General features: G+C 46.9%; 1 protein-coding gene across 4 annotated transcripts; it reads left to right on the top strand.

Moving 5' to 3' along the window:
- The first annotated feature begins 705 nt into the window (after positions 1 to 705).
- On the top strand, positions 706 to 26,285 carry CD2 (CD2 molecule). 4 transcript variants are annotated; one of them, XM_014947161.1, is made up of 5 exons: positions 706 to 848; positions 12,314 to 12,610; positions 15,577 to 15,819; positions 22,261 to 22,380; positions 24,342 to 26,285. In XM_014947161.1, the coding sequence occupies exons 2-5, from the start codon at positions 12,337 to 12,339 to the stop codon at positions 24,548 to 24,550; spliced, it is 846 nt and encodes a 281-aa protein (XP_014802647.1). In that variant the 5' UTR covers positions 706 to 848; positions 12,314 to 12,336; the 3' UTR covers positions 24,551 to 26,285. The 4 variants fall into 4 exon arrangements, with proteins under 4 accessions (XP_014802647.1, XP_014802646.1, XP_014802645.1 ...); XM_014947160.1 differs by having other exon boundaries at positions 707 to 851; XM_014947159.1 differs by lacking the exon at positions 706 to 848 and adding an exon at positions 9,233 to 9,363 and having other exon boundaries at positions 24,345 to 26,285.
- Positions 26,286 to 26,292: the final 7 nt, after the last annotated feature.

The following is a 26,292-nucleotide window of genomic DNA, read 5'->3' as shown; positions in this document are numbered from 1 at the left end:
ACCTAAACTGGTGAAAACTACTGGTAGTTTTAGTATTGTCTAACACTACAGAAAGTAGATGTATTACAGACTGAGAATTACTTGGAGGCAGTTTTCAGTGAATCTTTTGGAATTGCAAATATAGTACCTTAAAGAGAATTATTATCTGCATCTCTATTATATGCAAATGGAATAAAGAAATACAGTTTAGTGGCTATCCTTATGCAAGCATTGCTGTCTCAGCTTTGGTTTATACAAGTTCCTCTTTGAGGGCAAAACGTGTTTTCCCAAAACTAAGGAGTGAAGCAGTTTTAGAGGTTTGAAATGTAATAAAACAAGTAATAGGAAATCCTCAGTCTAATGAAAAATGAAGGAAAAGGATGACGTGATGGTGTTTTTGGGTCTGTGAGAAGAATTGCAACAGTGACCTTGAATGCATGACTGGAAGCAAAGAGCAATAAGAGTTTATGTTGCACTCCTGTGAATGCTTTCTGTCGCAGAGCAAATAAGACTCAGAGATTTCTGCTCTGAAACCACAGACAAACCTGTAGTTAGGGGGCTGGGGACACCAGGGATGGGATTCAGTGATGTGTGTGAGTGGGTAGTCAACTGCCTGGCAGTCAGTCTCAATTCATCTCGAGCTGACTACAGAAGCTGGGGTGGGTGGAAGCTTTTCCTAGGTGGCCCATGAAGCCTGGAGCAGGATCTGCCTGCTGGGTGGGACAGCATCTGCTGCTGGTGTCTCTGTCATCACAGGACAAAGCATGGCAGGACGGAGAGAGGAGGAGGATGCAGAGGAGGGCAGAGTGACGACCACTGTGGAGAATCCAAGAGGACAAAAGGAGTCAACGACTGAGCGTACAGAAGAGGTGGTGAGTGACAGCAGCTATAAATGCTGTTTCTTCGCTCAAACGGGTGGGGAGGTTGCAGGGTTCTCAAGCAAGGCCTGTCCTCTATCATTCTGCAAATTCTTCAGGCAATATAAAATGTTGCTCTCCAGAAAGCAGTAGTCGCTGCTCCTTCTTCCTCACACCTACTCTCCCTGACATTTGGCATAAATCATGTTCCTCAGATGGATGTGATCTCTCCTGATGGTGGATCACAGATCCTCTGAGCCGCTCTGGCAATGCTTAGCCTGGGGCGCTGGGGATTCCTTACTCCTCTCTGCTTTTCTCATAAGCCATTTGTAGGGAATGTGCTGTGCTAGTTTGGATAAGCCTGGGAAGGGGAATAAACAGAATTCTTGCCATAGCAGCAAACAGTAAACACTTTAAATACCTTTTTTTTTTTTTTTTTTACTCCACTGCGTGCCCCCCAACCCTCCCTCTCTAGCTCTAGCCAACCCTTCCAGGACTTTTTGCCTGACTTCACTTTCTGGTATGGGTTTTGCCAAATGAGATAGGAGAAGGGTGGTGGGAAGGCAGGACCCTAGCCAGCTTTCTAGGTACCCTGAATAGGGGTAAGAAATTGCCTGTTCCCTCTCCTTCCTGTGCATGAGCTTGGTCGGAGGCCATGGTGAAAGCTGTGCAATTTAAGCTTCTGTTTGTACTCATTCCTGCCCAGTTTTTGAGGGTTTGGGGTTCTTTTTCTTCCGGTGATTTAGTTTCTGATAAGGAGTTTTGTTTCCTTACCTTTTGTTGAGAGTTTAAAGCCTTGTTATTTGGCAAATATGAATGCCTGTTTACAGCTTAATCTGGAGAACCAGTTGTAGATGGAGAGGCCCTTTTCCGCTGGAGACAAGATCCGTAGGAGTCAACACTGCCATGAATTTGATATCATCTATCTTAAAAAACCCCAATGGTTAAACAGCTTTGGTGAAAGAGAGGAAAGTAGATGCCTGTGTTGATACCGAATTACTGATTGCTGTGGAGCTTAAAGGAACTTCCAGGCTAACACAAATAACCACTGCAGCAGTAGTTCCAACCCAGTGCCTCGTGCCTGTGTGGGCACAGGGCATGCACAGTAACTTTCCATTGAGGCTGCACTGTAAACTTGCAGCTCTGCAAAGCGGCCCCTAAGGTTCAGCAAATTTTACTGGGTTTCTGAAAGCGGTGTATGTGGGGGCCATGAGAGAAAGGTGGTCAACAAAAAGCCCGCTCTTTTGTGACGGAAACAAAAAGGGATGGCTGAAAATGGTGATGCCATCCTGAACCTGACCACTGAGACCTTGCTTGTGGCAATAGATGGCTCTGAATGGAAGGTGCTTTTAAATGGTGCTTTGTAGACATGTGGTTAGAGCCAGGAGTTGGGGTCACGGGAACATCTGGTTCCATTTGTTGTCCTCCTTTGGACTGGCTGGCTGACCTTAGCAAGTAATCTCATCCTCCTCTGGCTCGTTTCCCCGTGTGTGATCACAGGGTGATCACACAGGCCTCCTCTGTAAAATGGGTTTAGGCCTTGCTGATATGCAGCAGCACCTCACACCCGCGTGTTGGTGTGGCTGAGAGCTGGGAGACCTTGTGGGGTGCTGCCCGCAGAGGTCTGTCTGTGGGGAGTGCTGGGGTACTGCTGCCACAGGGGGTCCTGCTGGCCAGGACGTGAAGAAGGAGGTTTACCCAAACCCTTCTGGCAGTGGTGTCTCTCTCATTAACCTTGCTAACTTGCGAGGTGCTGGTTTCCTTCTGACTCTTTGGAGTGTGACGGAGGCAGTTGGGCCTCGTGTGTTGCCTCTGCAGAATTACTGTGAAAAGCCACAGCTTGCCTCCAGTCCCTGGGTGCTCAGAGGCGTTGCGCATAACATCCCCTGCCTGCCTCGCTGAGACATCTTAAACCCCAGAAATTCTCAGAAATGCAGTGACACAGCATCTTAGCCGTTGCCCTTCCTGGGTGACAGCAGGAGCCGTGGGCTGTAAACGTTTAGAAGCACGGGCAGCTCTGTTGCCTGTACTTTCCCCCCGCTGTGGAAAAGGCCCACTCTTTCCTGGCGCTGGTGCAGGTCCCTGCCGCGGCCGCCCGGCGCTTCCTGCCTCAGCCTGGCACGCTGGCAGCAGAGCTGAGCGTGGTCAGGGCCACGTTGTTCCCCCACCCTGAGAAGCATCCCGCCTGGGTCTGCTGTTGCTTCTCAGCCCCGATGTGGGGGGCTGGGTGACACTGGTGAGAGGGAGGGTGCTGCCTGCTTTGGCCAGACCGGGGTCTGGTCCTGGTGTGCCACCGGTGCTTGCTCAGGGGAGAGCAGGGTGTCCTGCCGCACCAACTAGCCAAAACCTCCCCATCTTGCCACGGCAAAGGTCTCAGCTCCTGTTTTCTGCCCCACTTGCTGTTCTCACAGCTTGCTAGGTGAGTCGATGCATTGAAATGGCTGTATATAGGAACGGACAGACACCAGAAAGGTGAAAAGCGGGTTCACAGGGCACAGAAAACTTGTGGGACCAGAGAAGAGGCAGGGGAAACTGAGCTGCTAAGTTGGGATCCACACTGGGCAGCAAAAGTGCTTGTACGCTGCACACAGATATACATGGTCCAAAGAGCGTCTGTATTAGGGATGTGAAAGATACCAGGAACCCCTTTTCTTGCTTCAGTGTGCAGAAGCAAGTCTGTGCTGACAGGTGACTCAGATGTTTCTGAGGAGTTTATCTCTTAATTTCCTGGTGATAAGGGCCAAAATGTCCTTATGTGTGTGTACAGGGGCCACATAATGGACTTCTGTTTGCTATCATAAATCCACCATCTAATATATAAATTACAGTCACAGACAACAGTGATTTTGGGATCTACAGTGACATGTCAAAGAGGCTTATCCAAGGTCTTCCAGGAGAAGGGACATTTTATGCCTGCATATATATGCATCCCAGGGGCTGCACTGATAGGACAAATCCCGACAGTGCCTCTGCAGCTTATCAGGAGAGTTGTGCTGATGGCTTGCAATTGAGGTTAAGACCTTCCTTTGTGTGTGGGAACTGCATAAAGGCCATTCAGGGCTCCTCCTAGGAGTAAATGCCTTTGGTAATGAATGTATTACCCAGTTGCTTGTGCTCAGTCTCCTGGATTGCTTCTCATCCTCCCACCCCACCCCTCCCTCCTCTCTGGAGTTAGAATAGTATAATAGAATAAAACATTGTACGGGACATCAGTTATTCATGCATTTGTTAAGCTGATGATTTCCAGAGAGTGTCAGATCTTGACCGTAAGATTAATTAGATGTCAATAACAAGTTGTATTTCTGGATATATTTCTAGGGGTAGCTGTTCTTCCAATATCTTCCTTGGATAGCTAGTCCATCCCCTCTCTGGTGATGAAGGGGCATATTGTAGTTAATACAGTGGTGTATTTATCACTGCTGAAAATGGAAGAGGCTGTTCTGTTAATCTGTCTGGCTTCTCGTGTAAGACAGATTGACTGCATCATGCCAGCAAACTTTTGCTTGGACTGCAACATGTTTTGTAGCACTAATAATGTCACTGAAATTACTAGAGTAGGGTGCTGAAAGTTAGACCCTAAATCTAGGATCATTATAGATGATGGAAGTCAGTGTCAGAAAAGCTAGACTGAAATGCACCATCTACAAGAATAACTGTCTGCTGTGATGCTGGCATCTGCTCTAGCCTCAGTCGTTGCTGTGAACCACAGATTGTCAAACTGCTCTAAGAATTTTCCATTCCTTCAGACCAGGCTTAAATTAGGTGTCTTTTATGAGGTCTGGCTGCTGACACATGCTTACAGGTAGAAAAGAGGAAAACAATTCTGAGGGAGAGAACACCTGGGGCTGATGTTGTAGTATTATGGACATCATGAGGGAACCATTTCTCTTCAAGCAATCTGCATGAGTCACGGTTTTAAAGCTTCAATTTACCTTTTTTTTTTTTTTTAGAGAAGATTTAAAAGTTTCTGCAGCTAGCTGTGTCAATGCTGACAGGTTGTGTCACTATTTTTGGAATATTTCCACTGTGTACAGGCAAAGCAGCACTCTCGGTTTGCATGTAAGAGGCTCCAAGCCACTGAGTCAGCATCCCCACCAAACCCTTGGCCAAAACTTTATTTTGAGTTCATATTTGATCTCCGTGTTTGCACCAGTCCTTTCAAGCCGGACTTCTTCCTTCCTTGGCTCTGTGTAAGGCAGATGTGAAGAAGAGGTGGTATGAGGCCTTCATCAGCCAAATGGCTGAAGCTGTATGTGGAAGCCATCAGTTCCTCAGCATTGCACAGTGCAAGGGCAACTCCCTCTGCCAGGGCTGACTCTGCTTTGTCCTCACTCCAGCCACTCCCCACAATTTCCCTCATCCTGCAAAAAAAGCTACAGCAAAGGGGAAGGGAATGTGCCATCATGAAGCCCTCAGCTATACCATGCAGGGCATCGCAGGTGGAGCCCAGCTGTTAGTCTTGCAGGCTAAAGTGCACACCCAGGAGAGCTCCCAAGAATAAGGTTAGCCTTATCCAAAGTTTGCCCTCTACGCCATCTGGCATTCCAATCAAGATCACATCCACTGTTCTCCCCACAAACTGTGCCTCACCAAAGGCTGTCTTTGTGAGAAATTTAGAGGTATGAATTTGCAATACTCTTTGTCATCTTTCACGGTGAGGGTCTCGGGTAGTGGTGAGTGCAGGGTGTCTGATTCTTCTTTCAGGGAAGAGTATTCCATGCAAATGCCATTTAATATGACCTAAGCTTCATACCAGAGGAGATGGTGCAAATTACCAGATGGGCTACAAATCCACGCTGGCTTATTGCACGTTGACTTTCCTGAGAAGAACATATTAAGTGTATTTATACTCTTCCTTTTCTACTAGATCTTATAACAGTCTCTTTTTTTTTTTTTTAATGAGAGTCAGGGATGAATGTTTATTGGCTCATCACTAACTTGAAGACTTAGAGCTGGTAACAGCTACATATTGTCTCTTGAGATGTTGCTTTCAGATGCGTGGGAGTCTGTCACCTTTACATGGAAATGTAAGTATGATGCTTACATTCCCTGTGAGGAAACAGCTTAGTGTATTACAAAGAACAGCAGAGTGAAAGAGAGAGCGAGCAACAAAAGCAAATGTATGTGAGTACAGCACTTTGTGGCTTTTGGAGCAACAAAAGCAAATGTATGTGAGTACAGCACTCTGTGGCTTTTGCAGTGGAAACAATACCACAGAGATAGCAGCGGCTGTGAAGAAACAACCCCATTAAGAAACAACCCCATTGTCATGGCTGCATTCCTCCTCTGCTCTACTGTGCCTCAGGAGAGAAGATGTCTACCAGTGTGGTGGGCTAACCGGAGGCCAAGCATCCTCAGCCGTGGGCTGACAGGCCGGACTGCAGACAAGCCCAGCACCACCATCCTGGAAGATATCTCCTTTTCTGTCAGTGCCCTGGTTTTTTTTCTAGCTGGCTTGCATTTAGCCCAGAAGTGTTACTTCCTGTGTAATGCACAGGAGAGAAGGTGTCTGCAGCGAGCAGAAGAGCGTGAGGGCATGGTTCTCTGCAGACCTCACCTTGTCCTGCCCAGCACAACCTGGGACAGTGGCAGCATGCAGCCGTAAGCAGCAGCTCTCGCTGTGCCTGTCCCGCTCCTCGGGGACCATTGCTGGGTGGTGTGGGGGGCTGCTCTGCCAGCACGCCCTGCTGCAGCTGTTTTCAGGACATGCATCCCACACCGTGTTGCTGAACATACGTGCTGCCTCCAGAGCCTCTCTGGCAATAGCCCAAAGCTGCTGTGCTTTCCAGAAACACCCATTTGCCTTCAGACACCCTCTCCTTAACGCCTTCCCTTGTGGGAGGGCAACAGAGATGTAAGTGCAGGGGCTTCTAGTCCTTTCCTCACAGTAAGATCTGGAAAATCCTTTCCTCCTTCTAAAATGGGGATTGAAGCTCAGTCAGGACTGCAGCATGATGTTGTCTTGCCCCTCAAGACTGAGGGTAAAGCAGCAAGAATATTGCTATTTCCTCACCTCTCAGCTGTCAGGAAGGCTGATTTAGAGATACAGGGTGTTTTCTCCTTCTACAGCTGGGTCTGACGGTGCAGGAGGTTTCCGAAGCTAGTTAGAAAAGGGGCTGCTTGGTGGGATGGACTGTGCACATGCTAGGATCTCATGGGGATTCCTTGCTGCAGGTGGGTGGTGTGCACCTTTGCTGGATGGGCTGTGCTTTTGTTATACAAAATCTCTAAGGAAGTTGATTTTGTGCACACACCTCCAAGTGTTCAGGAATGCCAAGGCCTGGTGTCACTACTGTGATGCACAGCGGGCAGGGGACATCAGCTGTTGAGCCTTCACCACCTCTCTTGCATGCCTCTTCACTGCTCACAGCCAGCTCATTTTTGAACAGACTTTTGGTATACTTTGGGAGTGGTTTCTTGCTCCTGTCTACCTGTTACTCTAAAAGGAAGAAGGATGGCACGTTTGTTGTGCTGTAGCTGGTCTGCTGGAGAATAGGGGCTTTCAGTCTGAGTCATTGCAGCTGTGATTTTACAGGAACATGGGCATCTGGGCATAACAGACTTAATTAACTGGAAGTAGTGGCCTTCATTATAAATACAGGGCATCCTTTTTAAGCCTTGTTCTGCAGCTGTGGAGCTTTACCTCTCCTCTCTCTCTCACCTTCACACACGCAAGTCTTTCCGTTTGTATTTCATTTGTACCAACCCCAGTTTCTGCCTGAAACTCTGCAGCAGGCAGTACCTGGCGAGCGGGATGGCACTGAGCAGGCTCTGTCTGTGCACAGAGCAGAAGGACGGTCCCTGCCCCAGCCCCGTTTGCAATCTCAGTGTGCCGACAAACAGACAAAGCACAGGGGGACACTGGAAGCGGGTGGTGGCTTTGAGGGATGTCACCCTGAGGAAGAAGCATGACAAGGCTGACCAGAGTGTGGATGGTGGTTTCAGCATGTCCCAGAGTCTCCCTCTACTCTGCTTTATGGACCCAGCAAAAAAACCAAACCCAAAGCAGGAGAGATTGGGGCTACTGCCTTTGCCCAAAGCCCTGTAGGCGCTCGTGGCTGGAAGCAGATGTGTCCAAGCGTGCAGACATTGCATGTCCCTGCTGGCGTGGCTGGGGAGAGATGTCCCCACATCCCCCCAGGGCTGGTGTGGCCAGCACAGGCTGCTTGGCTGAGGAGATGCCTGGGCACAGCTGTCCTTGCCCTCAGCTGGCTTATTTCTGTGCCTGACCTCTGCTCTCCATGGAGAAAGTCTTCTTGCTGCTGTTGCTTCCTCTCTCCTTTTGCGTGTACCTCCTTTGTGCATTCTTTGTAAAGAAACAATAATGAAAATAAGGAAGAAAAGCTAGGTTTTCCCACCATGTGCAGAGGCAGCAATGCCGGGACCTTACTGCGTTTTACCTCAGGTAACTTTTTCTCCGTTTGTGCATAAAGGGGTAATTTTTACCACTGTAAGTACCAGTTAGAAGATGGCAAAGCCAGAAAAAAGGAGGTGTCTTATAAGACCTTCCTATAACTTCAAGGAAGAGGAATGACATGAATGAATGAGAAGGATTTATCTAATATTGTACCACAGCTGTGCCACAGCTTTTCTCTTGTCGTCTTTCTTGGTCTACGTCTGCCACTGTAGCAGAGAGGTTGTGCTGGGGATAGTATGATTCAAAATCCTCAGCTCCCCATCTGTTTCATATCAGAATCAGGAATAAAGACTCTATTAGCTTCTCCTGTGTGTTTGGACCTAACTCCATGCCTCCTCCCAGCTTCTTTCCTCACCGTATTTCCCCCACCACGCAGCTTCAGGGCTAGTTTCTGAGCATCCCCTTCCATGTTCATCCCTCTTTCGCAGCTTGCTCAAAGGGCTGGCCGTGCCTGCAGGACACCTTCACGTGGCACTGGCCAGCCCCTTGTAGATCAGACATTGATGCAAAGCTGATCCTGATGGTTTCTGAGAGAAGCGTCTCCTTTCTTCACATCGTCCAACAGCCATCTGCTACCTGCTGGAGGTCCTGGGCTTGCTGTCCCCTTGCTGCTACTGAGGCTATGGGGGAACAGAAGCATTCCCATTAGCCCCCAGCCCAAAACCCGCATCTGTCCCATGAGGATGGTGGCATGTGGATGCTGGAGTTGAACTCTTTGGGTGACAATTGAAGAGGATGAGAGCCCTGGCTGGCCCTCCAGCTGGGTAGACAAACCTTGAGGGCATTCCTGCATTTTAGTGTGCATTTTCCTGGTCACTGCGTGTTGTTCCCATCCTGATACAACACCCCATTGAGAGGGATTTCTGCCTGTGGTTTTTGTGCCTGTGCTAGAAATGAGAAGTGGTGGGGTGAGAGCTGGGAGGAAGGGAGGAGGGCACGAGGGCTGTACTGACACGTCTCACTACCGCTCGCACGCAGCAGAAAATCCTTTTCACCTGCCAGGAGCAGTCATTAGACAAGGCGACACTGGATTTTTTTTGACCCTGAAAATGAACTTTAGGAGGATTTTCCTAGTCGAGTGCTTGCTGCTTTTATTTCCCAGTGTAAAATGTGAGTTTTCCTTACTTTTTTTTTTTTTTTCCTCAGTGGGGCTTGCATTGTAAAAATTGTATTTCAAACCATTTACAACTTGGTGGGGTGTTACTGATAAGAAGCTAGATCCACTTTCCCAATGACTGAAGACCTTTGGGTTATTGCTATTATTATTAGATTTAATTTTCAGCTAGGGGGAGGGCAGGACCTGAGTTTCCTACTCCAGTTACAATAATAAGCTGTAAACAGTTTTGGTTTTCAGTTAATGAGCCTTAATTTGACACGTGTATAATAAGAAATCTCAGCATGTAGTTTTCTCTCTGCCCTCGAGGTAGCTTGTACTACACTAGAGATCCAGTTCATGGTGCATTATCACATGTAATTTTCTTTTCTTATAAAAGATGAGGAAATCTTTTGAAAGTGGAAATTATATTCTTCTATAAATATTTACAGAACAAACGATGTATCTCAGTGTCTTCAGTGGAGTTGAAGAAGTCTAAGATACGAAAACAGCAAGCAAATACATATATCTTTTATATTTTGTGTATTATGGCTCTTATTATTTTTTAAAATATTAATCTAAAAACTTAATTAAGGTGTTAACTCATAGATTGGAGAAAGGTTATAAGAGATGGATACAATAGAATCATGCATAGATATTTTTTTCCCTCTGTTCATTCCACTACAGATTTTACGTATGGCAGTTTAATGCTTTTCTTCTCCTCCAGAACAAAATTAATAGATAAATATGGAATTTATTTCTTTTATGTGATATATAAAGAATCTTCCCCAGCAGAAAGGAAGATTATTCCCTTGATTGTTTCAAACGGAAAACTTGTTTCAAAGATTTCCTTACTTCTTTAGAGTTACTATGGGAGCTTTTCCTTTTCATTCTTTCTTGTGACTGCAAGTGAGCTCTACGTTGCTGGTTCAACTCTTTCTGCCCCTTGGAGTGCATTTCAGTTTGTATTAGCAGAAAATGCGGTCTCATTAGCTAAACAAATTTTTAGTATCATATAAGTGGGATACTCAGCTTTCCACTAGTGAGACTGTGGAAATCAGATAAACATCCAGAAATGTGTCTAGGTGGTCTGTCCATAGAAATGCCACTGAATTATACTGGGAAAACTTTTTTTTTTCTTAAAGAGAAAAAAAAAAGATGTATCTGTTATGCAGAGAAATCCTATTACTAGCTCTAAATACCTATGCATGACTGAGCAGAAACAAGTACCGGAATTCAAATATTTGGTTATAATCTGCAGTGTAATCTGTGTGTGGGATAGCTGCTTCCTAGACTGTTTGGTTGATAGCTTGATTTGAGAATATTTCATTAGATGTGTCAAATACTTTGTAAGAAATGCAATAGCGAAATAACATCCTCTCCGACTGGGGGTGACTTGCCAGAAGCAATTCAGTATTACTTTTTCTTATTGCAGAGGTACGCTATTTTAGTTCTTTGATTATCTCTAGTATTGTTAGTTTCATGAAATAGCAACTGGATTTTGGTTTTGCCTCTGTGATATAGTTTGTCATTGTCCTAGATACCAGCAACGAAGGACTGTGACAAAGATATGCATAAACAGTTTTTTCTCTCTGGGGGTAAAAAGTGCTTAAAATATATAAAATTAGAGCAGAATCAGCTCTATCTGGTGATGTGAAGAGAAATCCCCTCCTGCTGATTGGCTTTATCCTGTAAATTGAAGAGGAATGAACATAAGAAAATGGCAAATGAAATAAGCTGAAGCTCTGAGTGCGCATTCGGTTATCAGTGAGCTTATCCCACCTGACACTTGTCAGCACTTTTCTACCTCCTCCTGCACATTTTCCACTTGCCGTGGGGGTGGAGACAGTACCTTACTCGAAGACAGGTTTGGTGGTGTTTTTGGCAGTGTTAGGTTGATGGCTGGACACGGTGAACTTAAAGGTCCCTTTCTTACCTAGATGCTTCTATGATTGTTTCTAAGTGACCCTCCAACAAACTTTGCACTCCGAAGTCCTGGTTCACCAGAGATGGGCCTTGCAAAGGCTGTGAAGCTGACTAGGGGGGAGAGGGCATGCCACCCGGGCACAGCCCAATGAGTACATCCCTCTCCATTAGCAGTAATGGAAGTGATGCTTAGCAGCTTTGGCTTTCCTGGGTATCAGCTTCAGCAGCCACACATCATGTGCTGCCCAGTCCTTGTAGCACCTTTAGGAAGCACCTACTCTTACCTGTTCTGGAGAGGGGACCTGCAAAGAGAAAAGATGTTTTTGGCCTTTGGTATATCTTGATATCTCCAGAGCCTGATCAGCTCACAGGATGTGGTTAGTTGTGTATTTCTCTCTGCCTTACTTGCCCAGTTATAGTCCTGTGCTAGAAAAAATCAAGTGGATATATTCCACTGGGGCAGGGTGCCAGGGTTGGGTGAGGATGGGGCACCGTAAGCTGGCAGCACTGGGTCTACCTCCAGTCCAGTGCATTACACTCACTCACTGCTTGATACAGGCCACTATTATTATTATTATTGGCATCACTTTTATTGCTGAACTGACCCCACTGTCCAGGGCCACTGCTAGGTTGTCTTCTTGCTGTCTGCAATAATGTTTGCAGTGGCGGGTGCTCTGAGTACCAGCATGTTCCACATGCAAAACACACCGAAGTGACCTTAGTTTCTGGAAGGGTTAAGTTTGTGGGCAGCCATGAATCCTGCATCCAAAATCACTCAAAATAAGTCAGCCAGAATGTAAAGCCAGATTTAGAAAGCCAGACTCTTATCTTCCTCATTTCTCAAAATGAAATTGGGTGCTGATATTTATCTAATGAACAATCAAGAGGTGTTTTGGAGCAGGGGAGGAAGACAGCATTAGTAACTCAGAGAGGCCTAGGTAACTCGGAGGTGGGTGACAACCTTCTGGGTGACTGCTGTGGCTGCTGAGCGGGGCAGTGTGGGATGCTGGAGACATGCTGACATTGTGCTTCCCTTTACAGGCTCCATCACCAACTGGATTTACATGGCTGTGAATGAGACTCTTCTTCTCAGCATCACTGCTGGTGGGAGTCTATATGAGGTAATATGGCAGAAAAACGGTACGAAGTTGCTTCAGATAAAAGGCAATGACGTTAGGTACTATGCGAAAAAGACGGAGTGCAGGTGTAAGATATTCCCAAATGGGACTCTGCAAATACAGCAGGTGGTGAGAGAGGACAGTGGAAACTACACGGTGACTGTTTATCGTAAGGATGGAAAATGGGAGGCAGAAGAACATACAAGGTTCATCGTTCAGGGTGAGTTTTTGCTCTTCCCATACTGTTTTGTCACAATTTAATGCCAGCAGGGAGCTAGGACCATGCAGCCGCTCACACACTTACCCCCTAGTGAGATGGAGGAGAGAATCAGAAGAGTAAAAGTGAGGAAAAACTCATGGGATGAGATAAAGATAGTTTAATAGAGTTCATCTGCTGTTTCCCATTGGCAGGCAGGTGTTCAGCCATCTCCAGGTTACATCACACATAAAGGTTACTTGGGAAGCCAAACACCATAATGTCTCCCCCCTTCCTCCTCCTTCCCCCAGATTTATATACCGAGCATGACATCATATTGCATGGAATATCCCTTTGGTCAGTGGGGTGAGCTGTCCTGGCTGTGCGGCTGTGCCTCCTCCCAACTTTTTCTGCACTCCCATCCCACCTTCTGGTGGGGCGGTGTGAGGAGCAGAAGAGGCCTTGGCTGCCTAGGAACAACCAAACACACTAGTGCACTATCAACTATTCCCATCCCAAATCCAAAACACAGCACTATACCAGTAAAAAAGCTAACTGTACCCCAACTGGAACCACGACACATTCCCAGTTTAGCTGAATAAGACTTGGTATTCCTGCTCTCTCCTACAGTCTTTCCTACTCATTGCACCCCTGTTTGTTTTGGGAGGGCATTAGTGAGACTTTCTCTCCCGCAGTCTGCTGCTCTTCTTCCTTCTCTCACTCCTGTTGATGCCCTCTGGTCCCCTGCTTCTTTCTGGCTCCCCTCTCTGCCAGCCACCAGGTTTCTGTGTGTGCCCAAGTGAGCAGCTGTGAGCACATCGGTGTTGGCAGAAGGATGAGTGCAGGCAGCCCTCTTGGTCCCTGAGCTGGCGCAGCACCATTGTGAGTGGGGCTGTGCTCCTGGCAGCACTCCACTTCCAGAAACCTCATGCAGCAGCCTGTGTGAGGTATGCCTGTGGGTGATATGCTGTCTGGCACTTCTGGTGCTATTTTACGGGCAGCGAGTTATGACTTTTGGTTTCTAGCTACTGCTCCAGCCAGGTGAGCACCTTGCATGGCATCTGCCAGCCTCTGGAGGAGAGCTCAGGAACCCAGGTGGCACTAAATGCCCGTATTTAGGCAATGCGATCCCACTCAATTTTTTTGCTCTAACATGAAAAATAGCCAGGAGTCACCTTCCCAGGAGTCACCAAGGGTAGGTCCCTACGCACCCTATCCTTGCATAGCATAACACAACAAATATGAAGATTGTGCTGTGCAAAACACACTTAAGCAGATACCTGGGGATTTCAGCTGCATGGGTTTGAAGCACGAAGGCAGCCTCCACTCCTGTGCTGTATCTTATCCTGAGAGATCAGAGCGGTAGCAGCCCAAAGCTTTTGGGATGAGTAGGGAAGATGGGGATGGCTATTCTGCTCCTTTATGGCTGCTGCCGCTTCTCCAGACCTCCAAGCTATAGGGCAACATGGTTTTTTTTCCCAGCAAGGGGATGATTTTGCTCTGTCCTTCAGCCAGCACGCACATCTCTGCCAACCTCTTGAGTCTGTAGGCACCAGCTGGCAGCGCAGAAATGATGCCTTGATGAGACAGCAATGACAGCTGGAATGGTTTTAGCAGGGTTTCTCTGCAGTGGGAGGCCCTGTGGCTAACGGACTGCTGAGCAATGAGGGTGTCTTGCTACTTCGGGAACTATTGCAAACTCTACAGATGCAGGAAGTCATCAGGGCCTGATGCTGTTTACTCATGCTTTAAGCCTCTGAGCTGTCATTGGGCTGTCCTGGGTTCAATTTCAGGTTAAGGTTCCAACCAAGCTGTGCGCTGCATCGTTTCATCTCCTGCATAGCAGAGAGGTTGCCTTACCTCTGACAGGTGGTTTTGCAAGTAAAGTCCTTTAGTAACTGTCAGGTGCTAGAGTCATTTGTCAGCCAGATTGTACTTCGTTACTAGGGTTGGAAAAACAAACAGTTTTTAAAAAAAAAAAAAAAAAAAGTTTAAACGATATCATCATGTCACTCCATCACTGGGACCTGGACTCTAGTCTAGTTTCACACTAAGATGTTCTCCTGAATAATAGGTTAGGGCTTGCAGAGAAGGAATGGGCTTAACATCTGGGTGGCTGCAGATGTCACAGCATGAACCTAGACTGCATTTGCTATGAGCAAATTTGCTTATTGGCATTAAAGTTTATGATCTCTATAACTTACACTGCCTGCAACTAGAGGTGGTCCTGGCATGTTTTTGTTTACCTGGTCTAAAAGGTAGAAATTAATTTTTTTCCCTTGGATGTCCCTGCCAGTTGCCCCTAGTTGAGGAAAGCCCTGCAGGCTTTTTCTGGCTCTTTCGGTGCCATCAGTGACAGAGAATCTGGAACCAAAATGTAACTGCTGTTTGCAGGACATAAAAAGAAACAGAAATCAGTTCTCTCTGTCATAACCTCATTGAGAGCCAAGAGGTGCCCGTTTTGTGTTTTTCATTCTGTTTTGATGCTGTGGCTGTCATGCTAGCTGAGTGCCATTGGTAGTACCTGAATCATCACATAAAGCATCCTAAGTAGCTGTTTATCCCGCCGTAGAGGAAATCTCTCCTGATGGGCATGGGCAGATCAGAGCTGACTTCATTTGCACCAAAACACTGGGGCCAGAGTTGGAGGGGGCTGTGGCTCTGAGTCCCTCCCATCTGCCGCTTCCCCCAAAAACACACTTCCTCCCCTCGCCTGCCTGCCTGGCTGCCAGCCAGGCTGAGCCTGAAAGTAGTCTGGCCATGGGGGTCAGCTCTGCTTTGCTAGGCTAAATATGCTCCATTTTCTTTATTATTGCCATGTCACTTCTGCAGTAGAGGTCTAATTTGCTCTTCATTCTTCTTTCATCTCATTAACTGGTTTTACTCCCTTACTGCTTATTGGGGGTTAATTCTCTGTTCTGCTTAATAATGGAGGTTTTCAAAAGAAGAAACCAGATCAGACGTGCCTGTCCCTTCTCTTCTTTTTTCAGAGCCTGTCCCTCAGCCAATCCTCAGTTTTGAATGCAGGAATAAAAATGTATCTGCCAAGTGTGAAGTGAAGCAGAAGACTAAAGACGATCTATTTACAATAGAACTGATTCAAGATAAAATTAAAAAAATCCAAAATAATACAACAAAGTTGGACATGCACGTGCGGAAAGCTGGAACGGTCAGATGCATCGCTAAGAACCGAGTCAGTGAAAAAATGGCTGAAAAAGCAGTTAAGTGCTCAGGTAAAAAAAACTATTTTTGCCAGAATCTGCTAGGGTGGACCCATGATGCCTGACACAGTGGCATGTATCTGTAGGACTGGCCCAGGTGCCAGGAGCACCGTTTGTTTCTGGTACCCAGTATTGTGAGCCTACCCCTGCTGCAGTTATTGGGAGCCGATGCTGCTGTGGTAGCCAGGATGTGAGTCACGCTTTCTGCTTGGCATTGCCCAGCCCTGTGTCTCCACCCTCCCCACCCTGCTGCTGCGTGCCCCCACTGCTACCCTTGTGGCATCTCTGCTCTAACAGCAGGGAGGAAAAGCGTGAGGCAGTGGGGTGTGAGGTGGGCCATGCTCCTCCTCTCTTCCTGCAACCAGAGGTGGTTTTTGCTCAGTGGGTCCTAAGGGTCTCTGGAAGAGGAGGAGAGGTTTTTCTGCAGTCAAGAGCCTTGTGGGTGGCAGGGAGATGCCTAGGGTGCAATGAGATGCTGCTTCCCCTGGGGGTGAAGTCTTCTGGGGAAAACTGCAGGCTGCCAGCAAGATCAGCCTGGCTGAGGGGTTAATTAATGAGACAGATATTCTTGCTCATTTTCTCCCTTCCCTCCACCGTTGCTGACTCTTCTTCCAAAAATTGCCAAAGGTATCCTGGCAGACTTTTTGGTGTCAACATCCTGATAGACTCAAGTGGTGTCAACTATTGTTAGTGGCAGACCAATGAAGTAAAGGAGAAAGTAAGGAGGTTGACCTGAAAGTGTTTTAATCAAACACAGTGGTCTACAAAAGGCGGAAAGCACTTTCTCCCTTATTTTTATTCTCCTTTATTCTTTTAAAACTGATGGAACTTCCCAAAGGTTGATTTCAGTAGACCAGCCAAAAGCCAGAGTTGACTTCAGTAAGACAGTATAAAACTACTCAAGCTACCATGACATAAATTAACAGCTTATTTTTTTGAAAATATGACTTGGGATATTATCCTATGTATATGAAGCCATGGTATGAATTTCAGGGGATTTGCTCTTGATTTAAATATTTAAATCCTTATGGTGGGGAGATCAGTTGCACATTATTTTTCTTCTCTCCATGATCATGCCTATGAAGGTGGTGGGTGCCTGCTACCTGTGGCTGTGGACAACTGCTCTTACAAGGGGAAATATAAGCTGCCTGTACTCTCCAGCTTAGTCTAGAAATCAGGAGGGACGTTATTGAGAATTTAGCTGTGCTTTGGGGTTGCATGGCTCAGATGAGCATGGCTCAAATATACCATGGATTTTCTTACTCACTTGAAGCATCATCTTTCTAAATCACAGATGCAGCAGGAGAGCTGAAGGAATTGCATTTTGAATAGGCAGAGTTATGCTGTAAATTATTAGATAGGCAAAAGAAGTCATCACTCCTCCCCTGTACAAGTTTTGAAAGTTAAGGCAAAAACAAGGGACAGATCATATTGGTATGACACTGGATGTGGTGTTCAGTTCAAAGTTCAGTTTTCTAGTGTGGTACTGGGGAAAAGTCTTTGAATTTTCTGGGCTTAGGTTCATCCCACCTAACTGCAAATACTTCACTTAAAGCACTTTCTTGTTCTAGATTCCCACTAGAGCTAGTGGAGACTGTGGGGCTCACAAGAGCTGGCTCAGCATTTCCGATTTCCAGGTATTTCTGCCATAGCGAATTTAGGGAAAATCCAAGTCTGAAGGTCAGCCCATGGTGTGAGAAGGGAGGGAGCAAGCCTTAAGGTATAGAAGCCTTACTGAAGCGATCCAAGGTCTGAGAGGCTGACTGAAGGCCAAGTTGCTGAGGGATGGGGTGGCCTCTGCTCTCCTGTGCAGCCCTTTCCTCCTGAAAGATCCCCCTGATGCCTAAAATAGCCAAAAAAGGGTTGTTTTCTGCTGCATGAGCTGCCTAACCCAAAGGGCTGCACAGTCCTGTTGGTGCTAGCATTGGGAAGGGGCTGTTGTGTGGGGGAGTGGGATGTGGCATGGACTTTGAAGCCAGGTATGAAAACATGCTGCTGGATTAGGTTCGTTTAAGGCAGGGCAAACTAGTCCAAACACGTTGTCTTAATGAGGAAATGCTGGCTGAAGCTGGCCATCCCAGGGCTCAAGCCAGGCAAGCAAGGGCTAACGCCAGGCAGACATTAGCCATCAGCTAGATACTTTACTTTCACTTCTTCTCACCCTTGAGAAATGCTCTTCTTTCACAGGGTGAGTTGGGTGAGAGTTTGTTTTTTCTCAAATCATTAACAGAGAAATAAAAGACTTGCCACACTTATCTTTAAGGTACAAATGTAGCATTTCTGAGACAGCCAAAAACCCACTAAAACCATGTAGCACTATCCTTCCTACTCAAACTAAAAACTCCTCAAACTTTTCTATGTGGTGGCAGGACTCTGTCAGCTCCATAGCAGATTGAAAATCTCTCAGCTTGCGGTCCAACTTTCTTCCAGCCCTGCTGCCTTCCATGAACATCTGGTCCTGCGTTTGAGGCCTATCACTGTGAATTTTGACCTTTAGCAGGCAAGGCATGCTTCCAGTGGGTTTCAGCTCAGCTAACTTTTCACAGAAGTGTGACTAAGTGTGAATCTACCTGGGCTCATCTTACTTTCATCTGGGAGAAACAGGCATGGAAAGGGCAAAATATACCTCAGTATAACACTGGCAGCTAAAACGGGTGAGAAGAACCGTATCGCTCGTCTTTTTTTCCCACTGTGACGGCCCAGGTTGATGGTGGCCTTTAGACTGTAGACATCTCAGCTTTGATGTCATCACTCTTTGCCCACCATGTGCATGATCAGTGAATGTTAAGGGCGGTACCAGTGGTGTTGTTCCCTTTGGAGCTTTGTTTCCCAAGAAGCCAAGGAAGGTGCACTTCTGCTGGGTTTAGCTCCATGGATGAGGCTGTGCTTGAGCATGAACACTGAACGCCAGGAAGACACGCCAAGAAGGAGGTGGCAATGGAAGGCCAGCATCCAACAGACCTTATCTGGCAAAAATAAGGAACTGTCATATAAGTTTTTGCTTGCCCGGCAAATGGAACTCTCATTTTGAGACTGTGGACTATTTGGTTATATTCTTTTCCTTTTCACTATTTTTGCATACAACCAAAAATTGAAGAGGAAGTACCAAAATACTATGAAGCAAGTTAGTTTCAGTGTTTCCAGCTCAGTAGGAAGTACTTTAAAAGTTTATTTTTGTTAGATGTAGAGCACTGCCTGGATGGTCCTAGTCCTTAAAAGGGTCCATTGCTAGCAGGAACAGGGCATTTGTGGTAATTTAAATAAGATGAGCTGGTACACATGAATGCTCTGATTTTAATTTTCTGCAGAACTTGAATCCATTAGGTAGAAATCAAAATTGCTGGGGGAGGGGAACCTCAATCCATCCCACTCCTACCACCAGTATGGTGCCAAATACCAGTAATAGATGCCCAGAACCTGAAGAATGGTCACAGGTCAATGAAAGAGCACCTGGAGTGCAGCACAAAGGAATTCCAGACACTCCACCCAGTAAGTCAACTTCATCGGGTACCCAACTTAAATGCTTCTATGCAAACACATGTAGAATAGGCAATAAACAAGAGGAGATAGCACACCTGCAGGGCTATGATCCTATTGGTATCACAGAGATGTGGTGGGATGGATCCTGTGACAGGAGTGTTGGAATGGAAGAATACAGGCTCTTCAGGAAGGAGAAGCAGGGGAGATGAGGAGGGGGTGCGTGGGTCTCCACCTAGGGATGGATGAGGAGCCAACCAAGAGCTTATGGGTCAAGATCAAAGGAAGGGCAAGGACAGGTGATGTTACAGTGTGGGTCTGCTACACACCACCCCGCCAGGAAGACTGAGTGGAGAAGGCCCTCTCTGGACAGATAGCAGCAACCTCACGTTCACAAGCCCTAGTCCTCATGGTGGACTTCAACCACCCCGATATCTGTTGGAGGGACCACACAGCAGGGCATGAGCAATCCAGCAGATTCCGGGAAGGCATCAATGATAACTTCCTTCTCCAAATGATAGAAGAGCCACCAAGGAGAGATGCCATGCTGGACCTTGTTCTCACAAACAAGGAGAGGCTGGTGGGAAATGTGAAGCTCAAGTTAGTGTTGGAATGGAAGAATACAGGCTCTTCAGGAAGGAGAAGCAGGGGAGATGAGGAGGGGGTGCGTGGGTCTCCACCTAGGGATGGATGAGGAGCCAACCAAGAGCTTATGGGTCAAGATCAAAGGAAGGGCAAGGACAGGTGATGTTACAGTGTGGGTCTGCTACACACCACCCCGCCAGGAAGACTGAGTGGAGAAGGCCCTCTCTGGACAGATAGCAGCAACCTCACGTTCACAAGCCCTAGTCCTCATGGTGGACTTCAACCACCCCGATATCTGTTGGAGGGACCACACAGCAGGGCATGAGCAATCCAGGAGCTTCCTGGAAGGCATCAATGATAACTTCCTTCTCCAAATGATAGAAGAGCCACCAAGGAGAGATGCCATGCTGGACCTTGTTCTCACAAACAAGGAGAGGCTGGTGGGAAATGTGAAGCTCAAGTTCAGCCTTAGCTGCAGTGACCATGAGATGGTGGAATTCAAGATCCTTAGTGGTGACCGGAGGGCGCACAGCGAGCTCACTACCCTGGACTTCAAGAGAGCAGACTTGGGCCTCTTCGGGGATCTGCTTGACAGAGTCCCTTGGGACAAAGCCCTGAAGGGAAGAGGGGCCCAAGAAAGCTGGCTAATATCCAAGGTTCACTTCCACCAAGCTTAGGAGCAATGCATCCCAATAAAAAGGAAGTCAGGCAAGAACACCAGGAGGCCTTGCATGGATGTACAAGGAGCTCCTGGACAAACCCAAACAGAAAAAGGAAGCCTACAGAGGCTGGAAGCAAGGACAGCTAGCCTGGGAGAAATTATCGGAGAAGCCAGAGATCAGATTAGGAAATTGAAAGCCCAGATAGATTTAAATCTGGCTAGGGACATCAAGATCAACAAGAAAAGCTTCTATAGGCATGTCAGTGACAGAAAGAAGACTAGGGAAAATGTGGGTCTTCTCAAGAAGGAAATGGGAGACCTGGTAACCTGGGATATGGACAGGGCTGAGGACTCAATGACTTTTGTGCCTCAGTCTTCACCAGCAAGTCCTCTAGCCATACCACCCAAGTCACAGAAGGCAAGGGGAGGGCCTGGCAGGATAAGGAACTGCCCACTGTAGGAGAAGACCAGCTTCAAGACCATCTAAGGCATCTGAAGGTGCACAAATCCTTGAGACCCAATGAGATACACCTGTGAGTCCTGAGGGAACTGGTGGATGAAGTTGCTAAGCCACTATCCATCATATTTGAAAAGTGGTGGCTGTCCGGTGAAGTTCCCGCTGACTGGAAAAAGGGAAACATAAGTTCCGTTTTTAAAAAGGGAAAAAAGGAAGACTTGGGGAGCTACAGACCAGTCAGTGTCACTTCTGTGCCTGTCAAGATCATGGATCAGATTCTTCTTGAAACTATGATATAAGGCACGTGGAAAATAAGGAGGTGATTGGTGACAGCCAACATGACTTCACTAAGGGCCAAACGTGCTTGACACATTTGATAGCATTGTATGATGGTGCTACAGTGTTGGTGGATAAGGAAAGAGCAATTGATGTCATGTACCTGGACTTGTGCAAAACACTTAACAATTTCCTACATGACATCCTTGTCTCTAAATTGGAGAGACATAGATTTGAAGGATGGACCTCTTGATGAATAAGGAATTGGCTGGATGACTGCACTCAAAGAGTTGCAGTCAATGGCTTGATGTCCAAGTGGTGACCTGTTCTGGGGCCTCCAACATAAGAAGGACGTGGACATGTTGGTGTGAGTCCAGAGGAAGACCACGAAAATGATCAGAGGGTTGGAGCTCCTCTTCTATGAAGACAGGCTGAGAGAGTTGGGGTTGATCAGTCTGGAGAAGTGAAGGCTCCAAGGAGACCTTATAGCTGCCTTCCAGTACCTAAAGGGGGCCTACAGGAAAGATGGGAGGGACTCTTCATCAGGTAGTGTAGTGATAGGATGAGATGTAATGTTTTGACTGAAAGATTTTGATGAGATATTAGGAAAGAATTCTTTACTGTCAGGATGGTGAGACACTGAAACAGGTTGCCTGCAGAGGCTGTGGATGCCCCATCCCTGGAGGTGTTGAAGGCGAGGTTCGATGGGGCTTTGAGTAACCTGGTCTAGTGGGAGGTGTCCCTGCTCATGGCAGTGAGGGTGGAACTAGATGATCTTTAAGGTCCCTTCCACCCAAACCATTCTGTGACTCTATGATTCCATGAAAATTCTCCACAATGAGGACCAGCAACTTTCTGCTGCGTACAGAGAAAAGGCAGAGTGGGCTGTCTCACTGGGGCTGCATTTACAGTCAATGGAAGAAAATACAGAATTCTTGGTAGACATTAAGCAAGTTATTTCTTTCCCGCTAACATTCTCTTTCATTCCCTTAACTAGGCCAGCTGGACCTTTATCTCATCTTAAGCATTGCAGGAGGTGCAATCTTTTTTGTCATCTTCGTGATTTTGCTTATTTATTGTATCAGGAAGAAGAAAGCAGAAAGGCGTGCAGATGATGGTAAGTGTTTAAGGGGTATTATGTTGCAATCCAGCCACCTAATCCTGCTGAGAGCAGTCCTGTGGGCAGGAGCATGCTCTCTGCATTGGCATGAGTAATACCCTGGTTTTGGCACATGCTGAGTCTCAGGAGATCGGCTGGCAGTGCCGACCTCAGTTTCTGATATATGCCTTGAACAAAAGACTTCTTGTTCTCAAGCCCTTTTGTTTATTCTTGAAGAAGAATTGCTCCTCTAGAGCTCGACCAAGGCCACTAGTCGTGAGCATCTGTGAGGCTAAAATATACCATCAGATATCCCACTAGCAGATTTTTTTTCCATTAAATTTATATAGCATAAAATCAGGATCTTTAAAATCATTAGGCACGTTTTAAAACATTGTAGGCAGTGAGAAGGGGCTAGAAGGGCTCACCTTTTTTGTAAGTTTCCTCAGGCATCTCACAAAAATTGTCCTCTCTTCAAAACAATGCCCTTCAAGGCCTATCAACACCGGAGGTCCAACCTGGGGCACTTTAAAGACCTGAGGTTTTCAGACCGGGCAGAGATTTCATCTGTTGCCCAAAATTCATGCCTCTTTAGGACCATAGGAAATACTCTGCCAGAGTCTTCTCTGAGAGCGGGCTCTCAGTCTTGACAGAGAGGTTGCCTTGAATTACATCCTGGACATTGCTGCTAGTTTGGGTGGATAGAGGGTATGGAGCTGCCACTCCAGGAAGAGTTGTCTGGTCCACCTGGAAGGAGAGGCTAAAGCCTGGCAGGGCTTGTTTAAAGGCTTGTTACCGAGTCCTGCCCCCACACACTGTGTCAGGCTTCCTGTGTGGTCTCAAAAAACATTGAGTCTCTGTGTGAGTCAGTTCTCGAGCTACAAAATGGGAGTAAAAGCTCCTTTGTACACAACAGTCTTTGTCAGAATAAAAAGGACAATGCCTGAAGGTAACATCAGCTGATACCTCAAAGGTGCCGGTGGTCAGGCTAACAACAAGGGTGAGTATGACCCCTCCCATAGCCGAGGGGAGCACAACCTCATCGCACCTGAGTGTGGGTAACTCACCAGGACCCTCCTGCTTCTCCTGAAGTTATGACTGTCAAGCTTTCCTCGTTTGCTCGGAGAGCTCACCACGGTGTAACCACAGGATGTCATCTTAGAAGGCTTGCCATAGCTTGTGAGCACAATGCAAGTGTGAGCATAGCCATCTGAGTGTTATTTTACATTATGGTTGTTCCTGCTTGAGTGGGGTACGTTACTCCCTCAACTGTACGGTGATAGTATATCTCAATTTTTGAGTCTGGATTAAGCAAGAATTAAGAAAAAGAGAAATCTGGGAAAATGAGATCTAATATAAGAGAGTGCCTAGCCTCTTGTAAACAGTTTGGTGGGGGCTCTGTTTGGGTGTCCCAAGAGGTAAATCCCTCAATCCCTAAACTAAACTGACTGACATTTCAAAAATGATAAGTTAATGATCAAAAGTCAGCAGGCATGAACTTACTTCTTCTACATGTGGGGAAATTAATGCTGGTGAAATGTACCTCTGGCTTCCAGATGCCTCGAGATCCCAGCATGGATAGTGGCAGGGCAGAGAGCTCTGATGTTGCTTCCTGGGCTTACATCTCGCTTTCCCTTCCGTGGCCAAAAGAGCAGCTCAGGCTTGGGGTGTCCACCAGTGACTGCTGGGGCCCCCCCAGCAAAGTCAGTTCCCCCAGCACAGAGAGGGCAGAGGCGTCCCAAACACCCGCAGGTACCTTGACCTCAGCCAGGCAGTCAAAATCTTTTGGGTTTGCCCGGGATGCGCACGCAGAGGTGATTTTGGTTGTTCACTGAAGTAGCAGGAACACCTGAGAGTGACAGTGGCCTTCCAGGTAAGAGCAATATTTGGCTTTTTCTTGCTTGGGCCAAGTGCTTTTCCCTGGCTGTTCCACTTCTGCTTCGTATGTACCTGATTGTGGGGTCCTTCTGTCGTTGCAGAAGAGGAGCGAATGATACGGGCTCGCCAGCTGGACAGTGAAATGGTGGTGCGGGAGCTCCCTCAGACGCCGTGCAATCCCACCCCGAAGCAGCTGCGAGTGCAGCAGCGGCCGCTGCCGCAGCCCCAGGTCCAGCAGCAACCACTGCCCCCGCGGCCCAGGCCCCGCACTCAGCAGCGGACTCCAAACCACCCCAAAGAAAGACCTTGAACATCTGCCCTGGGAGGGACGGTGGTCTCTCTGCTCCACCTCTCACTGGGGAAAAGAAAGTTTCCTATAGCCAGGAGCCCCTCCTGCCCAGCCTCGCCTAATGCTTAACTATGAAACGGCAGCTTTCATTGCAGGAAATTAGAGAGAGCATCAAATGGAGATGAAGAGATCCAGCAGAGGAGATTCAAGGTGATGGGCATTCATCCCTGTGGCCATTTTTCTTCAGGTGTCTCTGTATTAAGGTATGGAGCATTGAGCCTTGAAACCTGTGTCTTTCTGCGGTTCACTTGTTTTTACCAGACCTTGTCTTCGTGGTTTTGGGATGGATTATATCAAGAAGAAGCGAAAGTTCTAGTGAAACAACACGGGCCTAAGGATCTTCCAGGGTTTTGTCACATATCTTTCCTTTCTCCTGCTACACATTTGGACATCCCTCTGGCTTCAGTATCAAATGCATAACCTCCTGGATCAAAAAAGAGTTGTATGTAATTAAATACTTGTCTGAAGTTGAAAGTATCGGTGTCATCTAATGGAGAGAAGAAAATAACTGAAGGGAGATGTGAGAGCCTTGAAGCATCTGTGTGGGAAAATGCAAGTGGGAAAGGAGTAAACTTTTCACTTTCTTGAACACATTTAGAACAAGACCCATGGGTTTAAATTAAAGCAAGGGAGAGTTCAGATTTTTTTTTTTTTTTTTTTTTTTGGCAAGCAAAGCACTGAAATAGATTTCTGGGAGAGGATCTCCAGCACTGGGGGTTTCAAAGGCCAGATGAGGCAACCATCTGTGAGACATCCTCGTTCTGCTGAGGGGCAGGGAAACATTCTACGTGGCCTCTCCAAGGACTGTTTCAGCTCAGTTTTCCACAACTCCTTGCTGGCAAATAGAATGAAACTTTATTCTCAGCATAGGTCTGTTTGGCTCTCCAGACAATTCTTTTGTCATAGAAGAGGTCTGGTATCCACTGACTCATGAAACAAGTGTTACAAACTGCCAAGCAGCCTGATTTCTAGTGGCATTGTCTGAATTGTCGTGGCTGTCTATCATAGGGCCTCCTGCTGATGGTGAGGGACTGTGTCCCTTGACTTTGCTGGTAAGCACCTGATGGATAACCAGGCGATGACAGAGAACTGCTCAGGGATCTCCTTCCCAAAGGGAGAGGTTGGACTACAATAACTGCATCTGCATCACCCTCCACATGCTGGTCAAACACTGGTCACTCCTCTGGTCCTTGGAGATGTTTATAACCCCCTCTATGGGACAATCGAGGAGCTGAGAGAGGACGGGCCTTTTTAGAGCAATGCCAAAATGGGAACACGGGGCCATCTGGTGTAAGAGGCAGCGGAGGTGGAGGAGGAGAGAGCTGTGAGAGCCACAGATCATGAGACATCCAGCTAGCATGTTGTTGCATTAGGCAGAAGAATGTGTATTACCTCCTTGTTCAGGTTTGACTATCCTACACATGCCAGGGGAGATAAACCAGCCATCCTTTGGTTCTCCTTAGAAATGTGGCTATTTTTATCTTCTCCTACAAGGGCAGGGAAGTAGCTTGTCAGGAAGAAGGAGGTCTCTGCCTCCTCCAGAGCTCAGTCGCTTTGCTTGAACTCTGATGGTAGACACAGCCCCAGGAGTGTCACTCGCTCTCACCCTTGCTTTCTGCAGCTTGTTTTAGGGCTTTTGCTATTTAAAGTTACATTTGGTAAACGTTTCATTGTTTATTTTGTAACATATGCTATATCCCTGT

Source organism: Calidris pugnax, unplaced genomic scaffold (assembly GCF_001431845.1).
Source record: "Calidris pugnax isolate Ruff unplaced genomic scaffold, ASM143184v1 scaffold95, whole genome shotgun sequence".
In the NCBI taxonomy this organism is placed as follows: Eukaryota; Metazoa; Chordata; class Aves; order Charadriiformes; family Scolopacidae; genus Calidris; species Calidris pugnax.
The sequence above is the reverse complement of the archived record's forward strand: the minus strand, read 5'-3'. Positions and strand labels throughout refer to the sequence as shown.

What these genes read in the sequence shown, in the direction of transcription:
- CD2 (XM_014947158.1), top strand. Translation starts at nt 9,303, where the DNA reads ATGAACTTTAGGAGGATTTTCCTAGTCGAGTGCTTGCTGCTTTTATTT. An exon ending in TTTATTTCCCAGTGTAAAAT is followed by an intron (nt 9,364 to 12,313) that starts GTGAGTTTTCCT and finishes TTCCCTTTACAG; the next exon opens with GCTCCATCACCAACTGGATT. An exon ending in AAAAGCAGTTAAGTGCTCAG is followed by an intron (nt 15,820 to 22,260) that starts GTAAAAAAAACT and finishes TCCCTTAACTAG; the next exon opens with GCCAGCTGGACCTTTATCTC.